This window comes from Temnothorax americanus, unplaced genomic scaffold (genome assembly GCF_048541705.1).
Source record: "Temnothorax americanus isolate GAGA-0224 unplaced genomic scaffold, ASM4854170v1 Scaffold2, whole genome shotgun sequence".
Classification (NCBI taxonomy): domain Eukaryota; kingdom Metazoa; phylum Arthropoda; class Insecta; order Hymenoptera; family Formicidae; genus Temnothorax; species Temnothorax americanus.
The window spans coordinates 7,165,181-7,192,000 of NW_027509338.1; the positions used below are offsets into that span (position 1 = coordinate 7,165,181).

Consider the following 26,820-nt stretch of genomic DNA (forward strand, 5'->3'; position numbering starts at 1 on the left):
GAAAATACGTAAGGAATTATTTTGCAAATCATGCTCTTCTAGATTCCTGATTACATCTGCATTCAATTAATTGCAGTATTTTTCTTTACATTTTGCTGATAAGATTATTGACATTTCAGCTTTTTTTTTTTAAAGACATGAGAGGATTAAATAAATTCTCAATGTTTTGCGTTATAAAGATATGAGCCTTGAAGAACAATAAATCATATGATAAAATTATAAAAATCGGGTTTAAAAACGGTTTTAGGAAGAGACAGTCATTTAATAATCTAAGATCTAAGATATAGATTTAATAATCTAATATCTGTTTCTCCTCTCACACATGGAGAAACGAACGACGAATGCTGCCACGTGCAAGGCAGGCAACGAAAAACAAATAACGTTTATTTTAGGCTAGCTTAGGGACGCCCCTGGATGTGTCTAACAATATATAAAAATAGGAAGTTTGAATAATGTACAGTGGTGAGTACAGCGCTGAGATCGTATAATGACAAGGCCAGCACGACGCATTAGAGCACGCTGAGAGAGAAGATAATATTGGGTACAATAATATTAATACTGGTTATATTAATATAATATTATATATTTTTTATATATAATTTATATAAATACATTTGCGTTCCAGTTTAATTTGGTTAGTTAAATTCATGCGAATGTGAAGTCAGATTTCCAACATACGTTATAAACGTTATTCCTCTTCTCTCAGCATACGGTTAATAAAATTTCAGCGTTTAGCTTTGCAAAATCGATTCGCGTTAATACACACCGCAAAAAAAAACGGCATACTGCACGAAAAAAAAAAGAACAGTCAGTATGTTACCTTGTACTATTCGAGGATTACCTACTGACGACAAGTAAAACAGACAGACAGAGTGTAAAGAGAGCGAGTAAAAGTAACATGATAAATGGATGCTTGTGTGTATAATTTCATGTTTGCATGGCGGGCAATTTCGATCGTATGTACTAAGAAGGTGGAGACTTTAATTTAATGGATTGTAAAATGTGCGAGTATGATTCGGTAGCAATTGAAGTAAAATTAATTTCCCGTTATTTGAATATTTGAATATATTTTTACAAGGAATATTTCTTCATCTTAAGAGAAACTAATACGCAGAGTTAACACGTAATTTGGTTGGTGATGGTATTTAAGTGCGTTAGAGTAGAGTAAAAATCATTCTGTTACGAAAATGGTAACGCTGATGGGAATAAACGCTAATTTTTATCGCGGAAAAACTCAGATGCGCAACGAACGGAAATGAAATAGATTGATACGATTTGCGTTGATGCTCCGCCATGTATATATATACATATACATATTCTGCGATGGACGCCTGCACAGCAATTTTCTTGCATCTTACGTCGGCATAGAACAGCGAGCGCAATTTAATAGGCACATGACAGATTCACGGCTAAATTGAGGCAATATTTCCTTTCATTTACTGACCTTGAGTTCTTGAATTCGCGAGAGAAGTAAGCGCGATGGGTACCAAGATCTCGTTGGGATGGTCTGAGTTTCAATATCGTCGTTGTTTAAATATTGTTTGCGTTGTTAACAATTAAAAACCGAAAATATACATCACCATTTTATGACCGGGACAATCTCCTTGCGATACCACATGAAAAATACATCATTTTATACTATATTGAAGGCGTGTAAAAAAAGAAAAAAAAAGTGAGACTAATTGTCATCGCACTGTACAACATATTTCGTATTATCGAGATTAAATAGAATGCTGTTAATTTACGGGAATATGGAAAGGACTCGGCAGATCTCTGCGGACGACCATCCTCACTTCCTCCGTGCCCATGACGTCGTCCTTCTCCGGCTAATTCCCCCCTTTATCCTATCCGTATCCTTCGGATCTCGCATGGGATCGGGTTCAATGACCGATCGCGGGTCCTGCGACGTGACGGACACGCGTGATGACACGTCCGATCCTTCTTCTTACCTTGCACTCGCACGTGGTGCACTTGTCGTAGGGGTCCTGCCAGGAGCTGCCGCTTTCGTGGATGATGCCGGCGTAGCTGCACGGCCGGGGACGACTAGGAACCGTGTACGAGGTGCCGTTCGCCGGCACCTCACGAGCGCAGGGATCGTCCTCGCAGCGCGGGCAACAATCGCCCTCCTCGGTCACGGGATTCGAGCAGGTCACCGGTGGACACTCCATTTGCCAGCAGTCTATTTCGCCGTACTGCAATAGACCGTGTGATAATTCGCGGAAAGTTTGAAATCAGTTATTGTAATTTTTTTTTGTTATAAGAAATCACGTTCTTATAGTGGAACTACGATATGGGGGGGTTTGCGAGCTGAAGGGTTTGGTTGCTTAAAATATTCTTCTGATTCACAAATCTGTCGTGCTTGCGGACAGATGTGTATTGTAGCTCGGACAGGTTTATTACCAGGCACTCGCAAGTCTGACACTGGTATATCCAACGTTCTCCGCTTCTGAAGACTAGGTTATGGAGTTCCTGATGCCTGCAGGACGCGTCGGGATCACATTGTGGACAGCACTTGTCCTGGCGACTTTCCGGAACGCTGCAGTCACATATGGGATCCCTGCAAGTGATCACACCGTTTTCGCACATGCATCTTCTGCAAGGATTTCCGGATGGCACTAAAGGGTCGCCATTGTTGACTTCGCGACCTTCGAACCAGCAACCTAGAATCATGGCACAGCGATGTAACAATTGTTTTGCATTCTCGGTACAATTTCGAGTAGTTTTACTCTAAGAGACAAAAGCATCTTTTTAGACGCGACGAATGAACTCACTGAGTTTGCATTCTTTTCCGGACTCTTCTAAATCGATCGCCGGCGGGCACACGCACTCATAGCTGCCCTCGGTGTTGACGCACTTCGCGGTAGGATGACACGTGTGCCTCCTTTCAGTTCGATCGGTGCACTCGTCGATGTCGACGCATTGCGTGCCCTGAGTACTGTCGTGCAGAGCGCTCCTGTAGCCAGGTTTGCATCGGCAGTAATACCAGCCGGGCATGTTGAAACACGTGGATGACTGATGACATCGATGCAGATCGCTGGCACACTCGTCCAGGTCGAGCTCGCAGCTATTGCCGATGTAACCGCGTCGACAGGAGCACCTTCCGGGTGCCACGCATTCGCCACCATTCTGGCAAGTCTGATTGCACACAGCTGCAAAGACAAGATAAGTTTTACTTTGTAGTTCAGACTTTTTTTCCTTAAAAAATAAAGGTGCAATTATATCTCCAATGCCATTTTTTAATTGAAATTAAATTAACATTTGATTTTTAATGAGATTCAACGTAGTTTTATTATCATTTAGTTTAGAAATAATTTCTTATTTCTGTGAGACTAATTTTCTCTGAGAATAGAAGAGGGGTTACTCAATTCGTATATTCGAATAACCAACCTTAAAGAGCGATCTTTTCTCGCTTCTAGTTTCCTTGCGAAATGGTATGTCGGAGAAAGATAAACATTCTCCACTTTAACAAATCTTCTTTCACCGATTTACTCACGCGATGAACAATTGTTTGTGTACACATTCACTCGGAGAGCAAATTTTTCAATAAAGATATTTGATTCTTTTCGATTTCTTTTCTATTTTCAACATCGTAAGAGTCTTTAATAGATTGGCATGTTTACTCAATAATCATTTCACTTAAATTGCTCACAACTATTATATAAGTTTGTTTGTAAAATGGTATATAAATATCAAATTATATAGATTAATTAATATAAATTTAAATAATAAAGATTATTATTTTATTCGCGTCTTATTGCAGACAAATTTATTTCTTTATTTAATAGATTTATTAATTTATATATATATGTATATATATATATATATATTAAAACGAAGCAAAAAAAATTGAAATGATATATTGTAATCACATCAAATATCAAGAAATTATTGATTAAAATAATATTATTGTATAAAAGCGATATACTGTACGTTTGCATGTGAAGCCATCGCCGATATAGCCGTCCTTGCAAATGCAGTAGTAGCTACCGTTAGTGTTCACACATGTGGCGTGCTCGTCACACAAGTGCTGACCAGTCGCGCACTCGTCCAGCTCGGCACAGTTGAACTTGTCCATTCTATAGTAACCCGGAAGACACTCGCACGTGTAAGAGCCGATCACGTTGACGCACTTCGTGTTCGAGTTGCAAAAGTGACCGTTTGATCCACCTTGCTGCTTGCATTCGTCCACGTCTGAGTGACGAGACGAAAAGAAAGCGTCATTGGTCGTATGATAAATCGTATTATAAATTATAATTATATTTAACATCTTCCGAAAATGTATTAAAAATAAAATATAAACTGGTTAATTACAACATGCGAAATCACAGGAAAATAAATGACGTTGGAAAGCAACATGTACCAAGTTTCATAAAATATAAATGGTTCATTTGAAAAATTAAGTGACTACGAAAAAGGTAGAACAATTAAAAAGATAACAGTTTATCTTAAACTCACTAAAACTCGCTTTTAAATTTGTACTCATCTATTAACTAACAAAAGTAGATAGTAAAGTAAAAATACATATTAAAAGTAGAATTTTTGAACACTCGTTTTCAATTAAAACAAGATAAAAGCTTTGCGCAAATCATGTGAAGATTTGACTTAACATAAAGTTTGCATGCTTCTCGTACGAGAGCAAGTCCGATGTAGGTACGTTACGGACGATTAATTGCAAGTAAAGTTAGGTAAGCGTTAGGTACCGTGACAGTTATGGCCATCCCCCTGGAAACCGGTATCGCAATGGCAGGCGAAGGTCGTCTGGAGATTCATGCAGGACGCGTTAGTATGACAGTCGTGGCCCTTCGCGCAGTAGTCCACCCCTGGTTAAATTGTGTTAGCCAGGCAAATACGTAGGACGGTTAGAAGATTTAATTAGCGATCTAGCGGTTTTAGATAAAAGACTGTCGCTTGATTTGACGTTAGTAACCCTCCCATGCGTATTAGATTATAATTATTATAGTTATAATTAATTAGTAATAGAGATCGTAATTAGCGATAGATATCAATATAATTAATTAGTAACAGAGAGTAGCAATTTCATGAATTAATGTTATCTCATTCCACTTGAATTAAAAATATTATAATATTATATACGTGTTCAATAATCTTATAACTTTTAATTATCATAATAATTGAAAATAATTAGTATGGGTAATTAGTATAAGTAGTTATTATATCCATTTTCATATTGTCTCTATACATAGCGATTTATTTCTCTTAATATAAGCGTTTATATGAGCGTAATATAATATGCATTTATTCAGATTAGCGGAAGGGAAGAAGGCTTAAAAGAAATTCCATGCACGAGAGGGTTACGAGTTAATGATACACGAATTATGCGAACCACGCTTTTGCTGTCGCTTTTCCATGCTCTCTTGTTATTCTTTCAGATCCAATATTATAACATGCGCCATTTAAAAATTATCTACTAAATTTCAATGTCTGCAGATGTTTGTAATTTTTTGTTCTTTTTTTTTATAATAAGAATCTGTGGATTATAAGAAAGAAATACTCTCTTGACGAAACTATCAATACTGAGTTATAACATCATACAGCACAGATATGAAATATTAGATGCTTTGTTATTTTGTTTTAGAAATGAGATTTAAATGAATATATATTCGTTTCCGCGTGTAGCTTTCCAAGCGAAAACGTACCTGGGCAAAACTTGCAGCATTCCTCCGCCACGCTGAGTTGCTCGCTGGGTGGACACGGTAGTGGTGGGCATTTGGTGTCAGTGTCGAATCTCGTGCAGGTGAAGATACCGTCGTAGCACTTGCACTCGACGCACTGCTTCGGTGAGACCCTCTCGCCGTGATCGTAAATTACGCCGTGCAACAAACATTGTTCTGCGGAGGCGAACATGAATGGCGATATAAGTAACGTGAGGCACGAGACGGAAGTGGTCGACTGAACACGAAATACTCTACGTCAATTAATCAGTCGATTGCGTGTGTGAAAGTAAAAGACGGATTCTCATGTGAAAGCGACATTAGACTACTCAAGAGAGTTGTCCTCTCAAATGTCAAGAATTTATACGATATTCTAAAGATAAGAAATATATGAAATATGAATGATAAACTATATATACTGTGCGCTAAGCAAAAGACAAAAAAAAATCCTAAATGTTGTAGGATTCTTGTCAAGCTTTGAAGTTAATTATTTAGGAATTAATGGCATTTAATAAAAAAAATATCTTCTTATTAAAAATTATCACGGATTATGGAATGTTAAGAAAAGACGTTTGAAAATGGAAGATAAAGGGACGAAAAAGACAGGAGTATAATGTTCCACTTACTGAGACAGGTCGGGCAACATTGTCCCTCAAGAATGACGGGATTCTTGCAGGTGACCGGAGCGCAGAGCGTCGGCCTGCACTCAATCTCGCCATGAACGCAGGAACAATGTTGACAATCCCTTACCCAGGTTGCGCCATCCTCGTGGACGGTACCGTTCACCCTACAGGACTTTTGGCACTCGCACTCCTCCACTTTGCTTATCCTGCCCTCTGCAGCGGCTAGCTGAAAGGAAGGATGTCCATGAACAAAAACAATTTGCCTTATTTATATTTTATGAGCAAAAAAAAATAACGATATGTTGAGCATTCTTTTATTATACTAGGGCACTTCCTAGAAAATTGAAGATTATTAAAGAAAACATTCTGTATACATAATTATACAATAAAATTATGGCAATATGTGCGTATAGGATTTACATAATTTGTACATCAACTTATGGCACTGAACTGAATCTTGTATCGCTTTAACACCAGTTTGTGCAAACGTGCAAATTACTTACCCTACGAGTCAACTCGTTGAGATTGTGCATTAGTTGTTCGACGGTCGTCTGTAATATCGAAAATTGACCGCATGTGGGGCAGGATGAGTCGAGCTGAGGACACTGGGAAAGATAACCGTGAGGTCCCGCTATTAACTTGACGTCCTGCAAAGCACCCTGCGGCGCGAGAATCATACGGAAAGCTTAGTTCAGGGTGCGAGATCATCATGTGTGAATATTACAAGAAATACTAAACTAAACAGAAAACGGGTTGTGTTTTTACTGATACAAATTGAATTAGCAGGAGTATAAGCTAATTTTATAAATACTAATTTTATAAATCAAATTTTATGACTGACTGACATCAGTCTTGGATGCTGCAACTAAATAGAAAAGAAATAGAAAAGAATAGACGTATGGTGCAGTAAAACGTGCGGCTTCACCTTAAAGAGAAAGTGCTTGACGTTCCTCTGCCCTACCCAGAGCTGGAGCTGCGGCAGGGTGAAATTGGTGTCGGGTGGACCAGGTCTCAGCAGTCGCCTGTACAAGGGGTGACAGTCGACTAGCAGCTCGACCTGCGAGCCGCTTATGCTCAGAGCGACCCTGTGCCAGGCGCCATCGGCAAGTCGGAAAGGAAACGCCTCGACGTGTACGGTTCCGTCGCGACGTGATACGTAATGAAGTCGAAGCTCGTCCTTGCGTCCGCTGCTCTGCAGCTCCAAATACCTGACGCACATTATATTCTATTTATTGCTGATGATTGTAGACTTATATGATTATTCAGGATTTAATCTGAAACTGTCATAATATATAATATCGCAATATAATGTAATGTAATATTTTAAATTGGATTAAGTATCGTAATTAGCACATTTTCTATAATATTATTTATAATATTATCTTGTTAATTAAAAATTTCTCGATTCATTATTCTGTTAGTAATATCACAATAACATGACGATACTAATTTTGAAACTCTATTAAGAGTGATTTAATTTATACATCACAATCCGGGTTCACGTGTTTATCGCAAAACAATTAGATTATGCTGTCGCCGCTAATGGCATGTACTTACAGGCGGCGCGTAATTAAATTCTGGGAAACTTATTGGCCTTTAAGAAGCTTATTGAGTTTTCATCTATATTAATCCGAGTTGCGGCACGTTTAATTTATACCGTGCACTATATACGGGGGAAAGTCTATCCAATTTGTGTCAGCTAGGTGAAAACAGGTAAACCGCATTCTCGGAGTACCGCGGACGAAGGATGCAGTATTGAGCTGAGCGCTCCTTCACTCTCGTTCAACAATTGACACACTAACTTCTTTTATAGCCGATGCATACCGACAAAGCTATAGAGCTGAGAAATAAAACTGAGAAGCATTTTTTAACAAAGCGCGACGATACGAGAAACAAAATGCATGTAGCATACGTACAATTGTTTGACAATCTGGCTACGACAATATTATTCAACCGTAAAGACTTTTTATTGTCGAGCGGGCAATAATTCTTTGTCCTAGTTATGTGTGCCGAGTAATACAGACGTCTTTATTTCAAATATAAACGACAGCAGAATTATTGTGCTGCATTAGGGCAGGATGATGTCATCAAATAATAAAATGCAGAATATTCTACAGTTACTCATGAAAGATGTATCGTATTGCAACCATTTCACTCGTGAATTCTAATAGTCCGTAAAAGTATCATCACCTCTCATTTTTCACGCACAAGTATACATATTTTTTTATATATTCTATAATATAAAATAATATGCTCGAAAGAGCATCAAGTTGCGCTCTATACTCCTTACTTTCTTTAGTTGATTTATTGATCTGAACCTTTGATACACTTAATTAATACGATAGATTTTTTTCCTCCATGCGGCTTAGATCTATATCATTCTCGGCGTTTGAAATAGGTCACAGCTCGTCGTTAGTTCCAACCATCGAGTTAGAACAAACCACCCGAAATTCTCGAAGGGCGTTGTGAAACACAGGGGAGAAAGAGAGGGGGGGGGGAGAAGAACTTTTCGGTATTTCGTACCTATTGTTCCCGTGCGAAAAGGCGACGATCGTCCCGGAATTGGCCTCCTCTTGGCGCAGCGCGGCAGCTATAGTAAATTCCGGAACCCGCCGGAGTAATGCGGCCGCCCGTTCGAAGTTCTCCTCGTTCAGTCGGAGCTCCCTCTCCTCGCCTGGAAGTAGTAAAACACGATGATCGGTGCGGCAAGATGGAATACGCAACTGACTGCGCTCTGTATTTATTGACTGTATATATTTTACACCGTTCTTTTCCTTGCGGGAGTTCGTATCCAACATATATAACTTTTTTGACGCTTTCTCAAGTTCTATTCTGTGACCCCAATCAGATATATTGAAGCGAAAACAGAAACAGTAAAGATGTTACATATTGCTTATACCCTATTAGACATGTATATGAGAATTTTGGGAAGTTAAATGCAATCTTGTCTTGTAGAAAGGCCTGTCGCATGCGGTGCTCGAAATCGATGCGGGGCTGATTTGAATTTTTAACCTGGCCGCTTCCAGGTAAGGTTAAACCGCCTTCCGGAAAGTGGTCCGCCTCGAATTTAGAGCACGGCGAGCGACTATTATTTACGTAGCAATATTATGAGGGAAGATATGCTTCTCAGTCGTGCAGAGAAAGAAAGCGATATTGAAATTTAATAATACAATGATGAACTGAGCGAGTACGTGTGGGTTCTAGAAGGTACTGCTTAAATCGGAGTTGCATATATTTATGGCTACTGTTCATTCTACAATTTATTGAGAGAGTGTGCGTTATTTAATATGTAATTAGCGAGCGGTTAACGCTAAGAATTAATTATATAATATCTCTCTCTAAACATGTATCTTCTAAATCTTCTTGGACAGAGGTAGAGGAAAGACCCCTATTATGAGATAGGATCCTAATATGAGATGGCGGGTTTTTTACATGGTGGGATCAAAAGATGGGGCCCATATAAGGCCTTTTAGCTTAAAATATCTCATATTAGGATCCTGTCTCATAATAGGGGTCTTTTTTTTATATAAAATACCGCTCAATATTACTAATATTCTTTTTAACTTAATGTTAATATGTTTCTCTCATGAAATTCAAATGTTCATCAGATATTGTGCAATGAATAGTAATAATATGTATGAATATATATATTCAATTAATTATTCAGTCTGCCTTTTTAAAAAAAATATAGATATTATACTGAGTACTAAATTTCTTTGGTACACGTTTTTTCACATAAATGAGAAAATTTTACGAGAACTATAACTTTCTATCATGTTGCACTATATTTTCTTTAGTGCCTGTAAGCGAAGAAATAAACAGCAAAAGAATTCCACCCACGAAGTTGTTGTGAAATAACAACACTTTTAATGTTACGTAAAACATCATACGCGTTATAGCGGAACAGACGAATCGCCTGCTGACTGCAGTAATGCGAGAACTGGACTATCGACTCGTCGACAGAGATTATAGCATAGCGATGTAGGCCACCCCGAATTTTTGGAGGGTAGTTGGAGATTCTTTGCGCACCCGTTACGTAATCGTATTGACGTGAAATTCTATTGTTCGCAACTTTCATATTCCTGTTTACGAAAACACGTTTAACGAAATGAATGATCGAATAACAAAATCATTTAATAAAGCGGGATATTTTATAAATAATTACCTGTTTAAAAGTCAGCGCTTTTTTTATTTTATTATAAGGAACGTTAAGATCAACGTAATTTAATTATAGTTATAAATGAGAACATCACAAACTTATAAAATATTTTATTTGTCATAAATATGTAACTTCGGTTTCAAAACAAAAAACTAAAGTTCCAAAAAAAATGACATTATATTTTATGGAAAGGCATTAGAAAAATAGTTTAAAGTTTAATGGGTATTGTCTAAGTGTCCTATTTCGTGGATAAAAAATCATTTTAATATTTTATCATTACCACCAAGCTCGCAATGTGCAACGATCATAGCCATACTTTGTGGATATTCAATTAACACGTCGCGTCCGAATGGTTACTGCTTGTCCGAGTAGCTATCCATTAGACAGATTAATACGGCCATTTGGCAAATTACACCGCAACTAAGCCACTGCAATCGACAATCCTACTGTCCGTCTATCGCGGCTTCAATATCATTGTCATTAAGCTCGTGTAATGTGTCACGTACAAACGAGAAATCCCGCAGCTGTGCACACACAATCAGAGGATGAATATAATAGGAAATGGTTTTATCTTTCGGAATTGTGGGTTTTTAAATTTTCTAAATTCATCTCTTTCTCTTTTTAAATTTAATTGCATTCACGCGTACGATGTTAATCCTAACAATTAAACTTTCAATCTCACTGTCGTCGGTTTACCGAATAAATCAAGATTTAAATTACAATTAAAAAAATAATTAGCCCGTTTCTCTTATATTCGTAAAAAAAAAGTAATTTTTCTCAAGATTTTTGCGTTTACTTTCTTGATGAAGGTTTAATGGCTCATGGCTCAGTTTTAACGCAGCGATGCTTGGTTTCCTTCACGAGAAGGAGCTGTCCAAATAAGGGACACCTCATTACACGACTGCCGCGTGCAAAATGCAACGGACTGCCGCTGGCTGGCTTCTCGCGGCGCAAAGTGCGCTTCGAATTTCAGATGCGACGCCGGTGTGTACAGAGTAACGGGATACCCCGACCGATAATAAAACGTCGGTGCCTTTCTGCCCGTGGGTCTTGCCACCTACGACGACGAACCGAGGGGCAGTCGATCCGCGGCTACAACGTCGTCGAGCAATTACGTACGCGCACGCTTAATTATAATGTAATACCACCGGCCTCGGTGAGCGGAGGAGAAAGGTTAGGCCGATCAGCGAGAAAACAGCCCCTACCGGGCGCTGCTCGTTCGCCTCGAAGGGAATTGTTCCGCGCGAATTGGCACGCACGAGCCAACCCTTGCACTCGAGCTGACACGGGCAGAAACCATAATTTGACCGTGAAATTTTGTTTTCGCTACGCGAAGACTGGCTGCAGTTTCGAGCAGCGGAAAAATGATCGTTTCCTGTAGGGTAAGTTAGCCAGGGTTAACGTTATTTACCCTTCATGTATTAGCGCATTGCGGAAATAAGGAAAGCATTCGAAATGTTTACAAAGAACTAAAAAGTCTCTCGTTTTCGATTTCGATGAAACTCGACAGATTCGAAGAGCAAAAATAATTTTAACGTTTTTTTGTCACTGAAATTTAAATTGCGCTATTATAACGTTTAGAAGACATATATTTTGCATTAATAAATTAAAAATGAATTTTTATCTTTAATAGATATATTATTTGCATGTGCGCAATGAAACTTTTATATTATTGTTACTAGTATAATAATATCATTCCTTTACAAGTCGGAGCAACTTATAAAATTTACAAGCAATCGATAGACATCGTCTAAACGCGACAACGCAAAGCTCGCGTGTCTCGATCTGATCAATTTATGATAGCGTCGTAAAATATTTATAAAACGATTAAATCTCTCTCTTATTCTTTCTCTCTCTTTTTCTTTCTCTGTCGGCGTCTATGTTCTGTGACTCCATCGCTAGAATTGAATAAGCATCAAAAGAAAATATTTATTGCTGATATGAAACATCACCTTATTCCGGATATCACAAAAAATAGTCAAAGAAATTCTGTGAGTGGTGACAAATAAAATATGAATATTCGTGTCAGAGAGAGAATTTCGTGGTTTTCTCAATCGAATCGCCGAAATCATCAGATCGTCCTACCCCCTTATCCAAGCATAAAGGAGGGTCGCTAGATCCAATTTTCCAAATTCAGAGAAAACTCCGACACGTGTCGCTGTATATCATTCTAGTCCTTTGTCCTGCGGCGAATGCTCTTGTTAAGATCCAACGGTTCATACGAGATAAATCTAATCCCAAAGAAGTTCCTATTCCCTGTGTGTCCATCCAGAATGATCGAAATGGGGTGAGAGGCTTAACTGGGAAAGCATGCGGCAGCGAAAGATAAAAATGTTACAGGGAATGGGGCGAATATTTCTTCATTGCTATCGCGGCTTGTTTTCGATAGATAAAATTATGAAATTTCTTTAGAAACTTGGTACTGTTTGCAATAAATCGATTTTTAATTGTGGATTTTAAAATTAAACTATAATATTGCAATTTTGTAAACGTTTATTGATTGTGTTATTAATGTAATAGTATGATTGCTTTTGAAGCAATTCAGTTAAAGTACAAGATATGATACAAATAGCTTTGCTTTTAATCTCGGCAGGATGCTTTTAATTCTTATCAGGAGATAAATCTCATCTCGTTCATTAACTGAAGAGTTCAGTCATCAAACTGTGATATAAATATTCGTGATTCGTCGCTCGTCATCTTTCGAATCAGATAACAAAAATTCGATGGAATTAAAACAAACGGCATGGGCACAAGAAAGAAACTATATTACGATTGCATCTGGTATCTCTCTAATATGAGGGGGAAAACGTGCGTGCGAGAGCGAACGGAGAGAGGCGACAGAGAGGGAGAGTAGGACCAGGAACGTCAAAAACTCGCAGACGATATGAGGAACAAAAAAGGATTCCCCCCTTTTATACATTCCCGATGTTGCGAACCACGATAAGAGCCTTTGCCTAACTTCCACGAAAGCGTTTCTATGAGGGTGCAGCTCGAGGAAGGGCGTCGGTGTAATTGAAATTTCTTTCGGGGAAACCCTATACTCCCGCGGCACGACTTCAACTTCTTTCCCTCTCCCCGCTTCCAAGTCCGCTTTCCGCGGCCGTTGCACTGCCGCCCACACATCCACGTGGCTTGGACACCACCCGCCGCCGAAGGGCGCGGGGATGCCCCGATATAATTGGATACACCATGTTACGGGGTTGAATAGACGACGTGCTCGTCGATGTGAAGGGTCGCCCATTTAACAGGAACATCGTTTAACTCTTTCGCGAGCGCGATCAGTTTCAAAAAGCATGTACACATGCCGCGTCACGTGCAAAAGTAACGGATAAAAAAACTAACAATGGTTGAATAATTGTTGTTTATATTATGTCAGTCGTATAAAAAAAAAAATAAATAAATAAATAAAAAGTTAGATATTCATCGGCTGTCAAAAGCATTCTGAAACGAGTAACTTTCTGAAATTCGAGAGAACAATCGATATACTCGTCACAGGGGAATACCCTCTTGGCGTCTGCGAGCGGAGACGACGCGTAGGCGGTGCTATCAAACTGACCTTTCGCAATATCGATTAATCGCACGTTGCATAACCAGCATCGTGTAATGAGAGGCAAATGCATCCATCAAGAGGCAACGTAGCCTGCTTGTCGTTGAATTTTTGTTCGTCATTTTTCAAGCAACTAATTTTGGAACAGGATTCTCCGTTGAATTGCAAATTAATCGTAAATTTTATGCAATTCGTTACAGTACCTACTACATGGCATTAAATTAAGAAAATGCAAAATCTAACAAGAAATTATAGATATAAATATATGTATATTCCATATTTTGTGAATTGTTGCAAAATGCATAAACTGTTTTCTAAATATCATAATTTCGTAGTATAAAACGCGTGATGCCATTATTTATGTGATATCAAATCACAAAAATTTCTATGAATTCTTATTTCAAGATAATTTGCTTTGTGCTTTATTTTTTTTTATATGCCGTCGTTCTCAACTTAATTCCTGGGGTGGATTTTGTGGCACGGAGATAAGTTTCGTGGGTTATAACTCAAAGAACGCAAACATCGTCTTTACGAGACATAATAATTGCAATGTGTGCTACACGGAGGAGCGAGAGGAGAATCGCTCGCGCAAAGAACGCCTCGGCGATATGCAAATTAAGAGAGTATTCAGGTTAAGAGAGCATTACCGAAGTGGCAGCTTCGTGTACGAGCCACGATTTATCGCGCAATATATATTATAGCTCCGAGGGGGTGTGAATCAAGTAAGTAAAAGGTTTTATTTCCTCTTATATCTGTAGCAATACGAGCGTGACTGCACAAAGCGTGCTTAACCCATTTCTTATTATTTCGATTATGTTTTTCAAATATTAAAACATTTGTAAGATACATTTTTAAAATTGCATTCCTTCTAAGGCAACTTCTTGTCGAGAAATTAAATTGTCTGCGGGAAATTCAATTAGAATCCGTAGAAAAGAAACATGTGATGTTTGATTATTGATTGATTCTTTTCTATACAGAATATCAATTATTTAAGATTAAAGTCGCTATCTCGCGATGTCCGAGAATTTTTTTTATCATCATGCAGACGATGATTAAAGATTTTGAGAATATCTCGAATAAATTTAGTCGAGTCGGGCCGAAAATACCGAACAAAGTTGACTCACCCTGAAGATAATAGGCTGGTCTCAGTCTAACCAGACCCGGCACCTGCGTAACGCCCTGTCGAGTAGTATTGTGAAGCTGTAGGGCTGTTAATAGATCTATACCTCCTCCAGGGTCGCTCCCTGTCCTCGTTCTCGTGCCGAGGACTATGGTAGGTCCTTCCGTGACCGAAGATACCGCCGTCTCTTCCTCTTTCTTATTCGTCGTTCCAGACACTGAAACAGTTAATTTAAGACATCTGTTATAACAATCGTTTGATTATTTTGTTATATCACTGCTACGTAAAAACTTTAATGACACGACAGTGACGACAGTCAATTATATCAAAGATGACAATTCTATCCCACTTCTAAGATTTCCGCATTCATGTTATGTAAATCGAGCAACATCACATTGTTTCGATCTAATATGCAAAAATTTATCTCTGCGCGATAAAAGGACTTCGAATTTGTTTTGTTCATCGGACAATTATTCATTTATCTTCTTTTTTCTCAACTATTCGATTTCGGTTACATTCGTTAGCGAGGAAAAGTCCCCCAGTAGTGTTAATTTTCCGATGAAATTACAACTAATCTTTCATCAGATCAAATCAAAAAGACGAGGAAAAGGAAGAAGAAGAAAAGAAGAAGGAGAAGAAAACGATCATAGATGACGTAGACTTCTCGAAATGGTGGTATTGATCGACTCTTCACAGCGTCGCTCGTTATCGGCGTTTCCGTGCTTTTCCCCGTTCCATGAAACCTTCAACCCCTTCCGCGAAACCGTCCGCCCCGTAAACAGCCTGTTTTATCTATCGCATCTCTCTCTCTCTCTCTCTCTCTCTCTCTCTCTCTCTCTCTCTCTCTCTCTCTCTCTCTCTCTCTGTATAAGTGAAATCAATTCCGCCTCTGTCGCGCTGACTTCACGTTGATAATGTAATGATTGAAGTCCCGTGAAAAAAAGTTTTTGATCTGTCGGTTTTGGGCGGACAACCCCTCAGCTGAACTGGCTGCTACTTTCGCGATGAGCGACAACCCTTGATGTTCAGTTACGCGAGACACACGGTCGCCACGAAAACCTACTTTTCCCTTCTAACAAAGACTGATTGGTGGAAAGTCGAAAGAGAACGTTAATGGATAAGATGTATAGAACTGATACGACGAAGGCGGATATTTATAATGGGGTATCCTATATATGTTGATGGAAGACAAAAAATTCTTTTAAGTATTCTTTTAAATCTGATTCTTTCAAATGCTTTTAAATTGTTTAAATTTTTTAAAAATAATATCTAATATAAATCTTTCATTCTTTTACAAAATTTATTATTCTGAAAAATTCATTTTCTTAACATTTTTTTCGTAAAGAATTTGAATACATTCGTGAATGAAATTTTATTCTGAGGTTGCAAAAATCACTATTTCTACAACGTAAAATAATTCTGACATATTTTTATTTTATAGTTTTATAACTTATTTAGCTTAATTCGACTAAAGTAGCAGTATAATTAAATCTAATAGATAAATTGTTGGCTTGGCTGTATGCACTAGTATAAAATCAATTAAACATTAATAATGACGAAGATGTGAATACTTTTACCGATATCGTATGTGATCCAATTACAACTCTTTCTAATGATTTAAAAATTAAGAACTTTTGTCTCTCTCTCCCTTCTGGATAATATAAATGAATTAATAAAATAACGATGTCAGAGAGATCGGCAATGAGGGTTTTTCAATCAAGTGCATTCGTTGTAATAATATCGAAGACAAAGATAAGTAGATATGCGGAGGAAAACGCGAAGTTAATAAATCAGAACATAAACAGTGTTGGCAACATTCACCGCCAACAGGAAGGCGTGCGTCCAAGAGTACGATTTGTTTAAATGCAGTCACCGAAATCTAGAATGATATTTTTAGCCCGCGTTAAGAAAACACCAGGCAGGTGTCTGTAAGCAGGTTCACCGCCGATCATTTCGCGTCCTCAAAGTTTATTTACGCACATATGCTCCTCGCTCCTCTTTGAACACCACGAGATTCACACATCGCTAGGCAAACACATCAAACTAATGTTTCTTTACATCATAAACGATAGACCCAATTTCTTACGAAAATAATTTGATAATACATGTTCCTACTCTTTGATTGAATACGATAAACCTTCTTAAGAGAGACATAATAATTATGCCTAATGATAATAATGCTTAAATTGAATAAAATATTTCCGTGCAAAAATAAACGAAATGTTTGATTAATTTAACAATTATATTTTACGAATCTTTTAATCAATACCGTGGTTAGAGCTCGAATTATTATACACTTTATGTAAATATAGAATTATATTAAAATTTTATGTAATACCTACCCACATTTAAGGGGAGTACATAACACGATTGATTATTGCAATGATTACATCATATATACGGAACTTCCATTTGTAGATATTGTCTTTGTTACATTTCGAAGGACTATTATTGACTATTTTTCCTATCTAATATAATAACGATAATTGAATAGAAGTGGAAATTAATGTATATTTGTTTTTTTTATTAAAAATCTGTTTATTTTTTATGTACAGCTGGAAATAGAATAATTTATATAGTCATATGATATTATATTATAAATATTTTTGTCATATTATCATTCTTATTATTTTTATTGTATTTCGAGTTAATAGAATATTTATGAAATATCTCTTTCTCTAGTAATATAATAGCACTCGTAAAATTGCCATCTGTAACTTTCTATTAACCTAAACTGAAAATGGTGGCGCCTATGTGACTCGTTACACAAGAGATTTCGTCGGTGCTAGAAAACGCGTGTAAGCGTCTTCTAAGACGGGATGACGTTGGGTGAAGGATGGACGGAACAGTGGCAGACTGCCGGGCGTCGCGACGCCCGGTATCGAACCGTACGCGGCATTATCGTCAAATTCGCGAGAGGGAGAGCGAAAGAGTAAGAGAGAACACGTGACACGTGGTGTCTGTCTCTCCTGGCACGACCGTCACCGTCACATTTCTGGCATTCACAACGACTGCTACGATTACATCGATAAGTAAGTACGTCAGAGCCGAGCGACATCATCGTTCTCATCTCGTAAATATAAAAGTTTAATTAATTTATAAAATTATACCTTTTTTTACGCTATATGTGTCGGATCACATTACGCGATATAAAAAATATCTATAATTCACAAGGATGAAAATTTAATATATAACATTTACGTTAGAAATATAATTCGAAATGTTGATAACTCTATCGAGATATCAAGCTGACAATTACCGAAATTATGTTTTCATTTTTGTACGTTCGTGTTTCGCTTAATAACTCATGCTGAAGAGCAATCCTATCTCTGTTACCGATCACACCCATTCGACATCAAGTCGTTAAATCGCACCGGCTGATCGTCGCATGACCGTGTCTTTCATTCACGGCGACGATGAAGCGAGGCGGTACCGAATGCCATGCAGAGACTGTGTGTGCTCGTTCGCGAATCGATAACACGCGACGGTCAAGCCGCGCGGAAACCAACCCGTCCTCGTATGTACGTACACGGCACACGACTCATCGATCGACACCTTCCGTTCCTCCGCGACCTCCGCGGTCCCCCTTGGCACGAGTCTCGCGGTCGGCTCCTCGAGGGGGTCGCAGCCCCCGGAAACCCGGAAGCCCGGAACTGGGGAGACAGACCGGGGAACACCGAAACGCGCGGCGATGAATTTCGTCAGATACGCACGAGCGCACATTAGGTATCGAGATGTTCGTTCTTCCATGCTTTCCGCGTTACAAGACTTGGCAAACTTTTTCACCCTGAAAACATTGCCGCCGGAATTTTTGTGTAACGACAGGATCTCCTTGCTTCTTTAACTCTCGAGGAAACGAGTTTTATTGGTGACAAGTAATAAAATATGGAATTTATAGTTATGTTAAAATTGTTATAAACTTCTTTTTATGTCTTGTTTAAATTGATCAATTGATTAATTAAAAAGAATGTTGCCAACAAAATAATAATAGTAAAGCTGCGATTATTTTATAAATAATTATTTTAAAACAATTGTTGAAGTAGAGTTTAATACATAAATATGATAAAATTTCAATTCGTAAGTATATGATAATATGATTTTGATAAATTAGAAATTATGTTATTATATATATTTTGATATTATATTAGATGGAAGTACTCACGTTTGAAGACATCTTCCTGTTTGTTAAACTTTCCTATCTTTAACTGTCCCGTTACTATTGTCACAAGAATAAGAAAACACCAAGATGACACTGTTCTTCTCAACGCGAGAGACGACATAGTTATTTTATAATCACATGACGATTGTTCGCTCACTCTCTTTAGCTTTTTATTATATATTACTTGTTACATATATATATTTGATGTAATTCAAAATAAATACTTAATACTGTCCGTGCTCTCTGCGCTTATGTTAAAGCGAAAGACATAACAAAAGAAATTGACGAAGGTATAACAAATTCCGTTGAGATCCAGCTCGTCCATTATTTTCACGACCCCATTCTGTCCACCGGTCACCTCAGAACATCAATGATATACACCGCGTGTCGCTCATCGCGACAAACCGTGATCGATCGCCGGCGAAATCTGGCCTTTGCTGTACCATCGAGGTAGTTTATGATCGACTGACTTCGGCATCAGGGGAGGGGGTGGGGGGGATTCTTCGATCGCAGGCCAGAAATCGCCTGGCCGGCCGGGCAACGGTATTTCGCGGCGTCAGCGTAAAAAAGCGACGTCTGGTCTCGCACACGAGCCGACCCGTCGCCATGCGATGCGACGCGGACGTCCGCCGCGTGTTCGATTTTCCCGGCAGTGGATCGTCGAATTTTGCCGGTGCGATAATACGGCGGCCGCCGCCACCTCGCGCTCGCGCGTGCTCATTCGATCATCAAACGGTCAAGGTCGCGGCTCTAAGTTGGTCGACGACTCGCCTCACGCTAGAGTTGCCCCTCTTCCCTCGATATTTTCCTTTTTTTTTCACGTCGCGGAGAAAAGCGAGAGTGAGAAAGAATCTTACGAGAAAAGCAGATAAGAATTTCCGCTCGAATAACTTTTTTTTTTCAAAATCTTGATTATTTTAAAAATATATTTGCTTTCTAATTTAAAAAATCGCAATTTTTTCCGATATAGTTTTGCGATATGTTTCACACGCGACAGTTGATTAGTCGTGAAACAATGCGGCGCGTTGCGATCGGTGTTTCCGCGTAATTCAATTTTGCATTAAATCTAATTGCACTCGCGGCATCCGTTTTGATGCGAAACGCCCGCGGTTACGGCCGCGGCGTCGTCGACAAGGCCGCCTCTAATGAGAGCAATCTGCAGTAATCGCTTTTGCAGCCTCATAAAAGCCGCAACGAATCACCCAAAGGCCAATTTCTCCCTCAATCACCGATGCTCTTGCACCGCGGCTGTTCGATTGATGCATTTACACATAGAAACAACTGTCATGATTCATCGCACGATTGTTGCCCGATATAATCCATTTTTATGGGTAATAAAATATATTATAAAGTGGAAAATAGTTTTCTACGATACGCGCAAAAAGAATCTCCCGACACAATCCCACGATTGTGTGTGGGAAAGAAAAATATTTTGAATTATAGATTAAGTAGAAACGCAATGAAATTCTCAGGACGTATTACAATGCATTCCCAGAAGAACAGCACGCAACATTATGCATGCAGGTATAACTTGGCATAAGCTCATCTATGCTTGTCTGATACTCAATATTTCAACGGCTGAGGAATCTGTCACACGTCTATCCAATATAGCGCATATATCTAGCAATATCAAGTACGTACGGGGGTACATGAACATGTCATACGTCTGTCACGCTGAACGGTATAAGAATATAGTCTTGGAGAATTCAATATTTACGTTTCGAGCTGCACGCGTTTAAAGCTAATTATCGAATTATCTAGGGTGTAATATATTTCGCGGTTGAAAACATTGTTCGATCTTAATTCTATATTCGACGTTTGATAGAAGGGAGAGTAATTCACGTGCATGACGCAATGCGGATGCTGGGTATGCAGAGAATTGAGCTTGCGGCTCAGATTATACGATTGTGCAATGAAATTTATACGGCAGATTATATACAGGGCAGGATAAATGCGAAGCGTAACATGGTGAGCATCCACTATGAAGGGGAGGCCTAATCCTCTATTACGGCGCGCGCACACACACACACGCACGACCCCTTTATTAATACGGTTGCCATAACGTCGGCCATAACGACCGAATAACAGAATATTATAAATAAGCCAATATAGCGCATGGATTTTATTATCATACGAATTGCCACCCAACAGGCGCTGAAGACACAACGATTCGCCACGTTGACCTAATCGCTGTGCGATAACGCAATCGCTATATCTATGCACGTTACCGCACCGTATATACACCATATAACGTTACATACAAAAGGGAAATTAATATAAAATTTTTATTCAAAATTAACAAATGTTTATATCGAGTACCATTTAATTTCTTAAGAATTTAATTAAATATAAGAGAGACAGTATTTTGTTGATCAAATCTGCTTTTCTATTTTTAAAGAAACTCAGATGCATTTTTCTTACGATACTCCAGTGCATCTCCCTGGTATCAAAAGGTACCAAAGGCTGAAAAGGTGACAAAGGGGATTACCGCTATCGCGTTATGCAAACACACATCCAACGAGAGGCAGCTCGGAGCTACCTTGGCTCAAATAATCTCGGCACTGAGATCCCGATGAGATAAGCTCGCGCGACTAGATAAGGGCGTAATGGGGAAACTATGCGAAGAATCCATTAGTGGTACGTTCGCGCCGCGAACAATGGTGTTAACGCGCCGCGTCAATGTTTGACGCTCCGGCTGGCTCCCTTGTCTAAACGAGATTAGGCTATTTTCCACGCTCTCTCTCTCGCGTGGACATCCCCAGTCAGTCAGGTGCCGCGACTGAGTGCGGCGCGCGCGCGAGGATATCTAAATCCGCCCCGTTCTATTCTTAATAGAGGTGCCGCCGCGAGATTCTCTCCACTTCTCCTGCTCGATCGGCTTCGTTCGAGCAATTCGGGGGAATTCGTTCTTTATGGCGGCATCGAAGGCCCATTCTCTAAGGAAAACCCACGCACGACACGGACTCGTTTTTCTTCTGGCGCTGTCCAATTTTAATGGGACAATGCTTTTATACAGAAGCATCATCCCGCATATGCAACATCTTCACGTAAAAGACATGACATTACGCGATATCCGTCTAGTTCAATGCTATGCTAAAATTTAACAGGCAGTTGATAATTTTATTTATTTAATATATCGCGAACGCGAATATAATATTCTGTATTTTATATAAAAGTATTTATACAGCACATTGATAGAGGAATATAGCTAGCGCTGTTTGCGTCGTAAACATTCAAAAATCGGAAGAGAAATATCAATATTTTAGTACGGTGGAAAAATAATGCATGCATCTTTCTATCGGATTACTCGATCAGCAATTGAACACGCGTCCCGGAATGATTCATTCGTGTAAACAGGTGAGATATAAAATCACAATTAGGAATCTCGCGTTATTTTTACGCGCGTCAGTTCTTAACGCGTTAAAATATTTAAGCGCCAATCGCGAAACGCGGAGCAACCGAACAATTTACGTTCCATCGCAAAACCATCCCGTGTATGTCGGCTATTGATCAAGCTCATCGAGTCAGAGATATTTATTGGTATATTCACAGATATTTCTCCATTATCGATAAATGTATTAATAAGTAATTTTACGTATTCGAGAATTGATACGACAATATTATTGCAATTATTTCTTTAAGTTTTCTAGAATAGCTAATCTACAAAATTCATAAAATAAAAATGTGTCGTTAAACGTTAATGTAATGCAGCGTTTTTGTATAATAAATTATATATGTATATCGTTAATATGTTATCGTTAATATATATCGTCGACTGTCATATTCCAGTCACGTATATCTACTTAGCTAGATGAGCTTAATCGAAACTCGATGAGGATTATGTATCATGGAGGCGACCCCTTTAATCCTTGCTTAATTAAAGGGATGGTCGCGAGGTAACGGCTGTATAATTCGCTTATATCACTTCTCGATTCCGGCGGTGAAGGACAGTAACCCCGTGTTCTTTAGTTCCGACGATTTTTCTCCAATCTGATCATCGAATTACGCGATAAAAATAAAGACGAAAATAACTATGAGAAATCAGAGCGCCGGTTTGTTTACATGTGCAATTTATACGCGAAATTTGCTGGAAATTCTCTATAGATGTCTTAAAGGTCACGAACTTAATGCTATTAATTTATATGTGTAACGACTGGCGGTTACGAAGCGTTAAGGTTATTCTACATAGAAGTCGTAGTCGTGAGTTGTGAGAAATTGACCAATCACAGATTGAATATTCTCCTTAACTTCGAATGTGATTGGTTAATTTCTTACAATAACTCACGGTTACGACTTCTAAAGCATTACGAAAGTTACGAAAGTAAGAAATGATTATTTCTAGTGATATTTGATGGCATAATTGAGGAATTAAATATATAACCAATTTACTCAGAATGTATGTGAATTTAGTACCTTTGCACAGATAATAATAATCGAATTCAAAGACTCTGTAAAGCGTCGCGCTATTATATCAATAACGCGACAAAGTGATACGCAACGAACATATAATGATTGTATAAACAGAGCTTTTCCATTTTCCACCCGCAGAAATATATTTTAATTTAAAGGGAATAAAACGCAGGAGACGCATTTTCTGCTCCATTCCCGAAATAACGTTGTCACTCAGGCACGAATATTATAAGCCGCGGTACACACTTCGGTAAAGCGCGGGCGTGTCGTGAAGCTAATAATGAAGGGTTAAGTTGTCAGGTTTCGCAATGGATTATAGCAAAGGGGGAGAAGGGAGGGGGCAAATAAAAGGGTGGCGGGAATGGGAATAGGGCGCGTTTCACGGGCAACAAAATCACGCGTGAAGCTTTACGAGCCCTCCAAACCACTATTTTTGCGACAACTCGTAAGCCAGCTACAACGATGCACGTGAGAAACGCCCGCGTGTCTCCGCGATGTAAATATCTCTACATCGTCGTGCAGTCGCATCGTTAAATTACAGGCATAGATCTATGATTTGATATATCGTATACCTTTTTTAGATTGACAATCCATTGCTGTGTAATTCGAGATTTCTAGGATCAGCGATTTTATCTTAGACCGCGCTTTTATATCGTATAAAAATTGCGACTCTTTCGTATTCTCGTCTGTGCTCTTTAAGTCGCTCATTAAATTAAGAATCTTTTTAATTCGTTTCTCCCCTTTAACGATTAGGTAATCTTAAGCGACGAAGGGGAAGATGGCACCCTAAGTTTATTCCCGAACTTCCGTTATCGTCCCGGGATTAATAGTCGTTTCATCGTTTCACAGCGAGTTCGTATATCGTGGTCCGTCACGATCAGACTGGATGGAGTCGTCGTCGGTTTGACGAATCGCGACGATCTATATTCCAGCGCGTCAAGTGCACACGACGTTGTAATTGGTTGCCGCTGCTGCGGTTGGCTTTGCTCCTGTCGCGGACACGGTAACGATATCGTAAATCCAAGCGTCATTAGCAATGAAACTAGTGCTCCGCTTTTATGCCGAGTGCCTTCGAGGCGCGCGGGAATGATATGATACGTGCGTCAAAACCATTGTCATTTGCGCCGCGCCACGCGTATCGCGTGTTGCCGAGGACACGCTCGTAACAAGTATTGCTTCACGGTCATAATATCGTCATCATCGTCGATGCAATATATTACGGAGTATTATTAATTGACTGCTTAATATTTCACGATCATGCAAACTTCCCTGCGACCACAACAAATTATCGCGCGAAGCGACGCACAGTTGCTTGACAAACTGAAATCGTTAAAGCGCGTATCGATTCGCGTTAGGGGAAAATGAATTAAGTACACAAGCCAACGAATGTGTCTATAAAGAAAAAAAAACAGACTTTTACTTTAAAGCCAGTAAAAGTTTTATTTTTTGTCTCCTCTATTTTTTAAGTAAATATTTGTTGAAAAAGTAATTAATTTGCAAAAAAAGTTAAATCAAATTATTAGAGAAAATAGGATCAACTCTTTTGCTTGCAAATTAATAAAATCGCTTCTTCTGCAATTTGAGCGGCGTTTAACAAATGCAATTCTCATATTTGGGGATTAATTGCGACTTAAGTACGACGGAAGGAAGGATTATAGCGAACTCACGAGACATCAACCGATCGGTCGCGCAGCGTCTCGACGCCTTGGCGCCGCTCACATACGAACGCGTTCATATAATCGTGCACTATACACACCTCTGCTGAATAAACTGTAAAGTCAACTTCTCGATATTATATTATAGACGTATTACTTTTCTTTTAATCATTTTTGTTGTTTACTCTGTGGAAGAAATTATTTTTTATGTTATATGTGTTGCGAATATTATCGAGAAATTTGAAATATAACATTTAGTTCCGTTTTACTATGATTTTTTGAAAATTATAATTTTATACATAGCAATATAATTTTCTATTATTTTTATAATTTATTATTTCAATTTTCACTTTAACATTATGAGCATTAAATAATGTCAAAATATGTATATTTAATGGTAATAATATACTGTTTATTAAAATTATTACTATACAAAGAAGTATTTCTATTTTGAAAAGAATTTCATATACTTATATTAACTCATTTATGCGTTCAATCGCGCACACAAAGGGGGGCAGTTACCCCCGAAAAGATTTCCTTGAGATTACAGCAGAAGCTGCATAATAACCTTACATAACCGAGAAAAAACAATGTGATACGAGCAATTATTCATCTCCAGCCTCTCAGAATTTGCGTGTCTCCGCTAGAAAAATATTGCAAAAACAGAAATATAATAACGTTCATGCGTCTTGGTTAACGCCAGAGTGGAAGGAAATTGCCCGACTGGAACAGGCGCCAGTCGAAGAAATAACGAGAATGCGAAAGGAAGAATAAAGAGATGAAAGAAAAATGGATAACTGAGACATAACTCGAGAGACGGTATGAAAATTATTTTCGACGAGGATTTATAGCAATGTTTCCACTCCGTGATCAAAGCCCTATTCGCTCGATCGCTTAACCCTGCTCAGATCTCCATATTCCCATTTGCCACTTTGATTATATAATACTTGAACATTTGAAATAGGTTTTGTGTTTTTTTTTATATGTAAAACAGAATTTACCTGAAAAATATTAGTCCTGAAATTAACTAAACACTTGACTATTAAAGGAGAAAATTCTGTTAAACAGATTTTTATTATCTTATTAATGAATGCTTACATTTAATTCGGGAAATATTTGCTGCAATTACAAATTATTAATTTGCAAGGGTGGTCTCAAATCTGTTACGAACGCGTATGATTAATTTTTGAAACGCTACATGTAATATATTTCGCGATAAATCACGCCGCTGCGGTAGACACAAACTGCACAATTGTGCGAGATTTAAGACTGCTCACTTTTCGTTTAATTCGTTGCGAGAAGCGCGAAGCGCAACATTAAATGCGCCAAGTTAAATGTGTATTCGCTGAGAGTACTGTGTAAATTTGCGTCCGTCGTAAAGTCAGCATTTCCGAGCGAACGAATTTATTTGTCACGTGCTAAGGATCCGTCGCTCGATTCGCATGCGTCATTGGAAAGATTGATTTAACGGTGAT

At 38.6% G+C, this 26,820-nt stretch overlaps 1 protein-coding gene across 4 annotated transcripts in view; it reads right to left on the minus strand.

Annotated features, from left to right (window-relative positions):
- The window catches only part of LOC143897208 (protein kinase C-binding protein NELL1), a 75,154-nt gene that overhangs the window by 17,367 nt on the left and 30,967 nt on the right, over positions 1-26,820 (minus strand). For 3 of the 4 annotated variants that reach the window (XM_077405657.1, XM_077405655.1, XM_077405654.1), the window contains exons 2-12: positions 15,126-15,338; positions 8,819-8,969; positions 7,221-7,503; positions 6,799-6,954; positions 6,299-6,521; positions 5,658-5,849; positions 4,701-4,820; positions 3,931-4,191; positions 2,772-3,149; positions 2,401-2,660; positions 1,950-2,192 (exon numbers count right to left, since the gene is read on the minus strand). In XM_077405657.1, coding sequence (XP_077261783.1) covers positions 1,950-2,192; positions 2,401-2,660; positions 2,772-3,149; positions 3,931-4,191; positions 4,701-4,820; positions 5,658-5,849; positions 6,299-6,521; positions 6,799-6,954; positions 7,221-7,503; positions 8,819-8,969; positions 15,126-15,338 — 2,480 coding nt within the window. The remainder of the gene's footprint in view (positions 1-1,949; positions 2,193-2,400; positions 2,661-2,771; positions 3,150-3,930; positions 4,192-4,700; positions 4,821-5,657; positions 5,850-6,298; positions 6,522-6,798; positions 6,955-7,220; positions 7,504-8,818; positions 8,970-15,125; positions 15,339-26,820) is intronic. The other variant, XM_077405658.1, reaches the window with a different exon arrangement.